This window comes from Polyodon spathula, unplaced genomic scaffold, assembly GCF_017654505.1.
Source record: "Polyodon spathula isolate WHYD16114869_AA unplaced genomic scaffold, ASM1765450v1 scaffolds_2474, whole genome shotgun sequence".
NCBI classification, from domain to species: domain Eukaryota; kingdom Metazoa; phylum Chordata; class Actinopteri; order Acipenseriformes; family Polyodontidae; genus Polyodon; species Polyodon spathula.
Window position 1 is genome coordinate 1 of NW_024473945.1, and position 12,064 is coordinate 12,064.

The window sequence follows — 12,064 nt, forward strand, 5'->3', positions numbered from 1 at the left end:
CAGCTTTTTCTTCATACTGAGATCTCTAATTGTGAATTTGGGTGGGCGGGGGATATATGTAACTGACAGGCTTGTTTTTTAGATGAAGAAACTGAGAGCCTGTTCCTAGTGGATTTTACACAGAAGATTATCGATCAGAAGAGAGACGCAGCCAAGAGAACAGCAGTGAGGGAATCTGTTGAGGAGGCACTGCCAGATAGTGAGATCCCACCTCCGGAGAACCCGGACCAGGAATGGTAATGCCTTCACAAACGAGGGTCTGCATTCCTAAACATGTTCACTCCAGGTCTTCCTTCAGAGAACCTCTGCAATCAATGTGCAGGGCAAAAATAACGTGCAGAGCTTGCGTGTAGTATCCAAGCATTCCGGACAGTTTATTTGCATTTCCTTGCATTCCTTCCCCCCCCAGTAAGTTCAAAGGACTTTCTCTGCTGGTTTCATGTCAGCGAGTCCTGCTGACTCTTGCTGCTCATCCAAGGGTGGACACACAGAGGAGAAGTGGTTTGATGCTGCTCTTGCACTCTTCCATTTATTTCTCTTTTCTGCAGGGTGGATTATGTCGATTCACTGGGTCGATCGAGGCGATGCATGAAGAAGGATTTACCTGAGTTGCTAAAAATGGATAAAAACCTGCATGTAAAAAGGTAACCGTGAATACATCATGTTTTGAGAAACAAAATATTTACCATTCCATCTCTTTCAACCAATGTGGCCCATCCTGAACCCATGCTGAAAGCTGCATATTTAAAATTGTCAGAATGAATGCAATGTGTTCTTACCCATTAACCCAATCTCTGTGAAGCAACTTTCACCTAACTTTCACCTAACTTGCTTCTTACTAGTTTTGTCACATTACTGATGTTTTTCTTTTCACAGATAAATGTGTTTACTCAAAATATGTATCTCTAGAAGTTGAGTGGTGTATATCATAATCAGTTACTTTTATCTGTCATAACTGATTTCCACCCCACTTAATATCACTTTGGGAAGTATAAGTAAATAAATAGCTGCACAGTATTGAAATGTTATGAATGCAAGTTGCACCAAATAGCATATAGAACACTGCAATGTGCATTAGTTTTAATTATTACAGTTTGTTGCACACTTAAAATGCATTGAAATGAAATGATATTAATGAAATGTATCGAAATCAATGCTACACTAGTACGAGTTCTGAGTTCCACAGCAAAACTGACATATTTGTTGTATTAACACTATGTTTTAATTCTTATTTTGCTGGTTTAATGACTGATGACTCATGAAGTCAGCCCTATTTATTATCACTATTTACAGCTGAACTGCCACACTTTAAAAACTTTTATAATGGAGAATCTTTTGTAACATGTAGACACAGTATTCTGAAATGACATCACATTACATGAGGCTGGAAAGGATGTTTTTATTCACATGTGCACACATTTGACTTTAGTTGCTAAAGGTTTAGGCTTCCTAAATATCTATCTGAAGCATGTTCTGCTGTGGAAAGGTTTGCGAAGTCTGTTTGCTTGTAGGCAGGAGGACAAGGGAAAGACCTTGCTGTCTGAAGACATGCGTCGTGAACTGCAGCGGCAGCAGTGGGAGGAGGAGGAGGAGGCGGCGCTGAAGAGGCCCATTGGACCACTGCATTACGAGGACATCCGAGAAAGAGGTGAGGACTGGCTTCACTGCTCAAACACTCCTCTGGCCTGTCCTGGGGCTCGGAGAAAGAGCTGTGGACTGGCTCCACTGCTTAAATACCCCCTGACCTGTCCTGGGGCTCAGAGAAAGAGCTGTGGACTGGCTCTACTGCTACCCCCTGACCTGTCCTGGGGCTCAGAGAAAGAGCTGTGGACTGGCTCCACTGCTTAAATACCCCCTGACCTGTCCTGGGGCTCAGAGAAAGAGCTGTGGACTGGCTCCACTGTTCAGACACTCCCCAGACCTGTCCTGGGGCTCAGAGAAAGAGCTAAGGACTGGCTCCACTGCTCAGACACTCCCCTGACCTGTCCTGGGGCTCATAGAAAGAGCTGTGGACTGGCTCCATTGTTCAGACACTCCCCAGACCTGTCCTGGGGCTCATAGAAAGAGCTGAGGACTGGCTCCACTGCTCAAACACTCCCCTGACCAGTCTCTCCTGTGGGAGGAGAAAATCCACTGCATTCTGTTCATCCATTCTGACCTTTGGAAATCTGCAAGAAGTGCTTTTTTAGCCTGTATATGGATTAAACTGTAATCTAACCCTTTGCAGACTTTTTCTTTATAAAATGGCTTTCTCTGATGAAAAGGATTCCACACCATGTAAATATGTCGGTGTCAAGCAACGTAAATACAAAAGCACTGTTCATTTGAAAGCAGCAGTGTGCCATTGTATAAGCACAGTAACACTTCTCGGGTGACCGGGGCTTGTGGTTATTTCTTTTTTGATGTTCTGTCTGTGTTGTGTGTGAGAATTATTTTAATTGACAACATTAAAAAAATGCAGTAGAATATTTGTATGTATAGAATATTTAACATGTGTTGGCAGGTTGTACCTAAAAATCCTGTTCAGGGGACATTTCAAATGTAATGCCAACACCCCCAAAAGCTAGTTCTGAGGTTATTGATGAGTGAAGAAGCAATCCAGTGTGTTTTCCTGATTTGGTTTTCAGAGGCACGGGAGCTTGGTGTGGGTTATTTTGCCTTTGCTCAAGATGAAGCGCTCAGATTTAAACAGAGGGAGACTCTGGACATGTTGCGAGACCAGGTACCAAATTACCTCAGCAGTGTTTTATAATGCAATGCGGTTTTTTTCATGTACAGCACTATGAATGTCATGCTGTACATTGACTAGATTAGAAACTAATCAAATCAATCCTCCCTACTCTAATTCTTTTTTAGGGGTACGTGTCACAGGTGGTGTGCATAGTGGATCTGGTTATACTTGCATTACATATGTCTAGAGAACTACTTTTCTAATTGGGAAGACATGCTGTGGACATTCTTTCACACAAGCTACTGAAGGATTTTGGGGTTTACTTCTTGGGGACTGGTGTACTACATTAAAAAATGTGACAACTTTTATTTCAGTTGTTGTTATTGTAAGCATTAGTATTCCAAATTTAGAAGACTCTCTTAGTATTTTGCAAATTTTAGTAAGCCTCCCAAGCCGTAATAAAAGACATGCCGTGATGTTTTTGAACACCATTATTTTAATTTCGTCCAGACCACGGAGCAAAGAGCCAAGCGAGAAAAGTTAAAGGGCACACGGAAAGCCATGTTGGATGCCAGACTTGCGAAAGTACGTCAGAGGAAGATGAAGAAACTGAAAGGAGATGGAGCAGAAGAGCAGCTGGATGTAGCAGACAATGAAGGTAGCACATTTCAAAACGGTATAGCTCAGCTTAAAGTAATCGTAGCTAACATAATCCTTTCATTAATCTTAAACAGAGAATTCCGGTAGCACCAGACATCATATTTTAAAATAAATAATACAAGTTTACTATAACGTATGTTTCTTTCAAAACTGCACATTTGTGACTTGTATATAACGACTTGGAGTACACAAGCTGTTGAGTTACATAATTATTTTTAGAGCTGCAATCACTTTAATGGGGATGTAATTTTTAATACAAGACATCCTGCCAAAATTTCAAATGGCTATATCACATCAATATTGGCATCTACTATATATTTTGTAAACTGTATTTTACCTGTTGCTGTCAATCTGTTTTTCAGTGGAGAAAGAGGAGATTGTTGGGCTTGTGCCTTTGTTACCAGAACAAAAATCACCTGCATCCGTGGAGAATAAGAAGGTGGACATTGTCATCCAAGAACGAAAAGACACAAAGATGGGTATTCCTCATGTGCGGGAATGGGATAAAGGAAAAGGTAAGAAGCTTCCTATACAAGGGTATGATACAGTCGTACAGTAGATTCGATGCTGTCTGATCACAATCCAGTTCAGCTACATGAGTTCACCTTATGCAGAACATTGCCAGATGTGTTACCAGCCCTGGAGTGAGTTTTCAGTAAAGTTCTTTTACAGGAGGTGTCCAGTCAACATTAACCGTTTCAGTGCCACGTTGTTTTAACATCTGACTATATTAGTGATACAGACCACTGGCTTTTACACACAGTGTCTTTACAAGCTGTGTTCTAGGATTCTCTCAAAGTTCCATTACAGGTGTTGTCTGTTATAAATGAACCTTTTCACTGCCGCGTTCTTTTTAACCTCTGGACATGTCAATTGTACGTATCTGATAAGACTATGGATTATGACACTGAGAATGCTTTTGTTGTTTGTTCACATTTCTATTTCCATTTCCGTTTAAAACTGCGGCTGAACTTTCTTGATTTCTTTTTTCAGAGTTCGCTCTTGGCCAGTGGACAAGTCGACGGAGGGATGAACGGGAGGCAGAGTTTGCTCCTCCTTCAGAATACTTCAGCGACTATAAGAAACCCAACCAGGGGAAAAGCTGGACCAGGAGCAGGCAAGGATATCCCCCCAAGGGCCCAGCAGCACAGAGCCCTGGAAGCACACAAGCAGCAGCCTCCCAGACTCCTCCACCAGAGCAGCAGTCTCTCGATGACTTGCTGGCGTATTACAAACACTCAGTATAAACAGGTTCCCCTTCTAGAAAACACAGTAAGAAAACCAGAACAGGAGATAGGAATCCGTCGGTCCAGCAGGGCTCGTCCGGTTCCTAGCAGCTGGTTGATGTGGGCAGATCTGTTGATCCACCAGAAACGATGAACGTTTCTTGACAGGTTCAAAACTGTCAATGTGGAGCCTTGGGAGAAAGGATGTAGTTGTAAGTAAAGGCAGAGGCAAGCGGAGGAAGGTAATTTAGGAACCTTTGCAGTTTTGTATGTGTGCAGGCAGAAATGACTTGAAATGGCTTTTACTGTCTTGAAATGATTGTCTTATAATTGTACCTTCTGTAGCCCATTATAGGATTAAAGTGTAGATTCATGGTTCATTGCTGGGATTAGCATGTCTTCACAGTGGAGACCAGCCTGCTACAGTACATTAACACCTGAGTGTCTGTTTTGAGGCACGTTTTAAATACATTTTCATGTAACAAAACAAGAAGAGAAATAAATGAACTGAAGTAAGTTGGGTGTTTATTTTTTTAATTCTCTTAAACTGGTCTTGCTTCAAAAAAGAGCCTTGGTGTGTTACAGATGGACTGTCACTAGAGGGCACCACCAGCTGCAGTTGTAAACAGTGGGAAATGCCATAGGCAACACAAAAGGCTTTTCTGAAGGGTTTCCTTCAGCAAAGCTTTTTGTTGGAGTTATGTCCTGTAATATTACATTTAGAGCCTTTTTGGTTTGTTTGTTTTTTGTTTTACTTCCTTTTCTCACAAAGATTCATATCTTCTGTTCAGTAAACTAAATTACAAAAATCTGAATAGTTCAAAACCCACTGGACCCTGACCGATTGTACATTACTCTTGTTTACTCCTATCCCACAATCTTGACATGCTGTGGTTTCAAATCCATTGTTTTATGCACGGCACAATCTTAACGACAGTACATACAGGTACTTGTGTCATTGTTTTGTAAGCCCTGCTTTCTGTGATGTGCTTAAAGTACTGGTTAAGCTTAGCTATGTCAAGTCCTTTTAAGATCTAGAGACTTTTAATCAATTCCCTCTCTAACCCTTCTTTGTTCTAGGCTAAACCAGTAAGTTTATTTGTACTAGTCAATCAATCAATCATATATTTTATGTAGTGCCCCATATACATAATAAAATGTCTCAAGGCGCTTCAGAAAATGTACGTAAAAACAAGAAAATACCTAATTATAAGCCTGGTCGAACAAAAAAGTCTTCAGTCTAATTTTAAACAAAGAGATTTTGGGAAAGTTTAGGCATGAGACATCAAAAGGCGTGTGCATCAAAAGTAGCTGTCCAAAAAAAAGGTACATTAAGCAAGGAGGCATCAACAGAGTGCAGTGCTCGATTTGGGACATAACGCTGTATAAGTTCAGACAAATAGGCAGGGGCCAGGCCTTACAGAGCCTTATAAGTAAGCAGAATTACCTGTACTCTATTCTTTGAGTTACAGGGAGCCAGTGGAGGCCTAACAGAATGGGATTATGTGATGGTGCATCTTAGTACCTATTGTCAAGATTCCAGCTGCAGCTTTGAATCCATTGAAGCTTGGCTAGAGTAGTTTTTGGAAGCCCGGCAAAAAAAAGCATTGCAGTAATCCAGCCTTGATGTAACCGAAGCACAATAGCAGAGCAGATTTTGGAAACTGGAGTATAAATATGTGAACCAGTTACACCTCAGTCAATTCACAGTCCACAAATCACACGCAGTCTGCTCTATAGCTGTAAACATCACGTTGTTCAGCATGTCCGTGTCATCACTGTACCGGAGGCGGGTATTGCCTTCACTGGTTTGGGTCATCCTACCATCAGCCATGGTTTTTAAGGTTGACTCTCCACATTAAATCAAATCTGCCCAGTTTATAAGCCTTGCATTCTCAAATTGTATTTCTCCTTGTACTCTGATACTGTTGCATATGCAGTACTGAATGTGCTTGATAAACATGTCGGTCATGTTGGTGAGTATTGACATGCCTTTGAAATCCCTGGTGACGGCGAGATAGTGGTGGTCATACACACATATCTACAGCATGTCACACTTGTATATGGAAAACTGCTTATCCAATTGTGATGAAACTTGGCATGCTAATGAGTGTACGGTTACTGTAGACTCAGTGTGTGTGTGTGTGTGTGTGTGTGTGTGATATCATGACTTGAGTCCACAACTGGCTGTTTCTAGCTGACCTGAGATTTATAATATTAAAAAAAAACTTTGAACTTCTGTTTCTCATTTGCAGACAGAGGACTCGTACAACTGCTAACATTAATCCTAAACCCTTTTAATAATATATATATATATATTTTTTTTTTTATTTAATAAACTCAGTAAGGTTCTAAAATTAAACTGGCCCATCTAAACTACCTTACATTTGCTTTCGTTTTGGGCTACAGCATGCTCATAATGGTATACTTCTTACTGAGAACACAAACATGCATTTGCCATACATCGATATGCTTTAAATGTTCCTGTCAAATAGGCTAGTTTAAAAACGGTTAAAAAAAGTGTCTTAATTCAAGAATATGGTTTTCAGAAAAATAAAATAATTTCTTACACTCTGAAGCAGTTCATTTGAACAAATAATTCATAGATGCAGTACAGTATATAGTTCACTCTTTAATTCACTCCTATTTTTTTGAAAGAGCTAAAACGTGTAGATAACTTGAACCAAACAACTGTTATATATTTCAAGTCCATTAACATGATTCTCTCACTTAAAAAAAAAAAAAAAAAAAAACAGGAGTTAATTAAAAATGGAGGAAACGCTTTGACGATATGGTCTGCAGTGTCTTCTGCCTGTGATGTAACCCTTGTCTTATTCCTGTGAGTTGTTTCCTTTCTTTATAGCGCCACTCTCTTTCCATTATAACTTCAAATTACAAGTTATTCTATAAAAAGAATGCTTAGGGTTGGAATTTTTTAAAAAGGCAATCGCTTGGCTACAACACCCATGGGCCCTATTCTAACACCAGTATTATTTATTCATAGAACTGCAGTCTAATCTATACAGTGTTTAAATTTCAAGTGTGAAGAAGCACGTCCGTCACAGGCATCCCCCACCACACTGCTGGAAATACAACATCTGAAATACCAGTATCATGGGAAAATGTCAGGGGAAAAATCCAGATATAAATGTAGACTGTTGCATAGGCTGCACCTTGTATCCAGATACTGATACGCAGTCACTTGCCGAGCGGATTGGATCACCTCTTGATGCCTTCACTATATCGTCGTCAGACTGGATATGCATCGCCTGTAGGGGTGAATAGGACTTGGGCTAAGATTAAAGAAATTAGGACTCCATTTGAAATGCAAAGCATGCAGTAAATTATTCCCATGATCTTCAGTGCTACAGTCCAGTGTATCACATCCCAGCCTGCAGCTCATAACAATGCATTATGTGTGTTCACTTTCTATCTGTGCTGTTCCTATCAAGCCTTAATGGTTATTTGCTGCCCAAAAAATCACCTTCTAGGCTAGACAAAGAATGTCTGATTTTACAGTTCATGACCAACACATGCACAAGACGTGCATCTACAATAGCTTCACTGTCTGTCTGCAGAGAGGTCCTGGATTATTAGCTTCAGTGATCAGTGGGATAGGACTGTCATTCTGTTCTGCACAGTGCTTGTAGCAGCAGTCTTTAACCAATCATGTGAATCTGCTATAGGAAAGGAATTACTCGGGTAACGCATGTGACTCAACTTTCCTGTCACGTAAGAACATAGTTACAAATGAGAGAAGGCTATTTGGCCTGGCAATGCTTGTCTGGTTTAGTAGTGGATTTATCCCAGAACTTTGTCTAGTTGGTTCTTAAACGTTCCCAACGCTTCAGCATATGCAACCTGGCTTGGTAAACTACTAATGCTGAAATTGCACATACAAGCCTAAAGCAATGCATCAAAGCAAAGGGAATGTTACACGAAATGAATGCATGCACTGTGTTGTTAAACTTCCACAGCTAAAAAAAAAACCCAAAAAACTCCCTTTAAGGGTGTGTTTTTTAATGATCTAAACAGTGGCGGATCTAAATGCCACCTTCCTAAAATTTGTGATTAAGGACATAACAAAATATAGACACGAGGCGGCCATTTGACCCCACAATCTCCATAACCCCACTGGCCTACACCTCTCACAGGATGCTAGATAGTTGCAACTTCCCAGGTTTAAAAGGCATGCTAGGGTGAAAGAACATTCTCTCTCGGCTTTGAAATTCCAACCACCTTTGGTAAGACCTTTGGTCCCTTTTTTCTAATCTCGTTTAAAAGCATATCTGTTTGAAAAGGCATTTCTTGGTACATTGCTTTAAGGTTGTCAACTGATTTTAAATAGCTATCTTTTTAACTATTAATTTAGAACTATTAGAAATGAATTCAGTGCTTTGAGAGGACCTGGTTTTGAAAGGCGCTGTATACAAGTGCAAAGTAGTTGCTGCTGTGCGGTTGTATCTAACCTTGTCAGGTTTCTGGTAGCTGAGTGATCTTAAAACTTTCTCAAGTTGGAGCATCCAAGTGATTGTGCCTTAACAACAGACCCTAACTATGCCAACTCCTATTAATATTTTTAAATAAAGTGAATAAATAAGCCTGGCTAGCTGGATACATAGTTTAAAAACAGTGATATTAAGATCCGACACTTTTTAGACCATTAAAATAGGCCACTGGAGCACATGAACACGTTTTAGAATTTAGAATGTAACAGTTAACACTTTGTGAGGACACACATGGGATGGTTCTAGAATTTAGAAACACAGAAAAAATAGTAGAAACAGAAACTACAATTGAAATGAACTTAGTTCCTTGGGAGGTCCATGAAAGCCGAGGTAAGAGAGTTGTATGGCAAGGACAGGCATTGAACTTCGGAGGGGACGGTGGGAAAGGGCAGGACTCTTTCTTCAGTCCACTGAAAACTATTGTACACAGCTGTAGGGTGGGAGGCATGCTCATGAACCCCAGCAGAACTTGTGTAGTTTATGCTGGGAATAGAAGTAAATGGTATTGTTTCTGGATCAAATACAAACAAATAATTATTTACAATTTGATATTTAAAATGTTCTGTGGCTACCTCTAATCAAGTTGAGTATTTCACGCGCACATAGCCACCAAACACGTGTCACTAAATCGGAATAAAATAAAAAAAAAACAGATGAAATGTGGATATTAACATATGAAATCTGTTTATACAGAACCTGACGCTTTCTCATTGATATTCTGAGTGCAAGATTTACACTCACAGCACAATAATAAGTGTAGATGCTTCTAATAAGTTCCAGTGGGGACATGATTTATAATTAGAGGCAATTCAGATCTGCAGGAAAATATGCAAAAAACTGAATCTGAAGTAGATATCTGCGTGGTGTTCTGCAGAGCATCTTATGTGTTTAGTATGTGCATTAATAATAGCTTTTAAAAATGTAAATCAAGTAAACATAATCATATCAAACAGTTTCTTCTGGGTAAAGTGCTTCCAGTTTACTATAGCAAGCATTTTTTGTCAATAAAATCTTTAGAATAAGCACTTTAAAAACATCACAGCACATCACATGAGAACACATTTTCAAAGCCTCAACTCCAGTCTTTAATGAACTCAGACTTTTTGAAGGAGACTAAACATCTGTTCATTTAACTAAACGAGAACCGAACAGCTAAGATTATATATTTCAGCTCACTTTAGCAGTCTGTTTATGATCAGTATGATGATGGTGTAGTGGTGTAGGTTGCATTAATATGATGAATGTGGTAAGCTGCGATTTCCTCCAAGGAATTCCGTTGTTCCGCAAATTTGGACTGCCTATATATATAATATATATATATATATATATATATATATATATATATATATATATATGCATAATTATATATATATATATTATATATAGTCCATATCAAATGCTGCCTACATTCTTTAATACAAATTAAAACCCAACACACACACACACACATACATAGTTATTATATATATATATATATATATAATATATATATATATATATATATATTGTTACCAAACTTTACAAAATGATAAACAAAACACATTGAATGTGGTTCTAGTCCATATGAATTTAAAGAGTTTCATAAGATTGCAGAGGTGTAACATTTGAATAACAAATGTTTTGCTGTTATTTTGTAATGATTGTTGTAGTCCTTTGTAAAATTAAAAGAAATGGCCACAAATTCATAATCAATCCAAGTGGAGAAGCACAGGAATAGCAGCAAATGCATTGGAATTCAAAGGAATTTGAGTCCATTATTTTATATAACCAATTTATAACAAGAGTAATTAATGTAAATATGAATTTTGCTTTTCTTTGAAGAAAAAAGTATGTTTAATATGGCAGGCTGGGGTTCGAATCCCCTCCCTGCTAAAACATTGCCAGTTGCTAATTGATTCACTGATGACACTGTGTAACAAAAAAAAAAAAAAAATTGTTCCTGGGTAGTAAGTGTTATTTCCTAATTGCTTATGCCTCAAAAGTATAGAACATGGCTATTATTCCCCACAAACTTTGCTTTTGTGACCAGGACAGTGATATTTCAAAATATCACTATTTCCAATGGAAAAACAGGCAAATGTGTGTCTTTTCATTCACATAAAGTCAGAAAAAAACAACATATGAATCCAAATTAACATGTATTTATACTAAAGTAATACAAAAATGACTACAAAAGATTTAGAAGTGAGTAGTTTTTCGAGATTTACGATTATAGCTAACTTATTCCCAGGATATTTTGAAATATCACTGTCCTGGTCACAAAAGCAAAGTTTATGGTGAATAATAGCCATTTTCTATACTTTTGAGGCATAAGCAATTAGGAAATTAACACTTACTACCCAGGGAACAAAAATTGTGTTACATAGTGTGATCAATTACGCCTGGCCACATGCTATAAAAGATCCTGGAAACAGCTCCAGAGAGTTAGTTTAGGAAAAGAATTGAGAGCAGCAGGGTGTGCTTGCTGTCCTGCACTGAGATAGCCGTTACTTGGGTGATACACCAGTTTATTTTGGATTTTTAAAAAAAAAATTATTTTGTTTGATTTGTACAGAATAAGTGTGCAAGAAATGCTTTCTGAACTGCAATATCCTGTCTCCAGCCTCTGCTATTCCTGCCACTAGCTTTGACCAGCTGACTATTCTAATACATGGCCATTCTGCCCACCTATGCTCGTCCAGTTCTGAGTAGTGAACTGATCTTGTGATCTCAACATATCATATTTTTCCAGGCATTTTAAACATAGTTGTATTCTCTTGCAGATAAAGTTATGGAGTTTGTTTGCAGGTTTGAGCAGATGTCTGGATGCCTTATGGCATACAAAACTGAGCTGAGCGAGATCCCACCCAGAACCAAGTCAGCTTCTATGCAGAAGAACCAGAATAAAGCACCCAAGAACCTATGCCTTTCACCCAACATCGGTGCCAGTTTCACTGGTGTGCCCAACAAATCTCAGATGTCTATGAGAATCTCACTGAGACAGAAATACAGTACAAGCA

General features: G+C 38.9%; 1 protein-coding gene across 1 annotated transcript; it reads left to right on the forward strand.

Moving 5' to 3' along the window:
- Window positions 1-69: 69 nt before the first annotated feature.
- On the forward strand, window positions 70-5,706 carry LOC121310780 (coiled-coil domain-containing protein 174-like; the record flags this gene model as incomplete). The annotated part of the gene is made up of 7 exons (XM_041243711.1): window positions 70-236; window positions 549-644; window positions 1,512-1,648; window positions 2,628-2,722; window positions 3,182-3,329; window positions 3,694-3,846; window positions 4,325-5,706. Coding segments are annotated over 7 exons (1,050 nt in total), but the record flags the coding sequence as incomplete, so codon positions are not given.
- Between the last annotated feature and the right edge of the window lie 6,358 nt (window positions 5,707-12,064).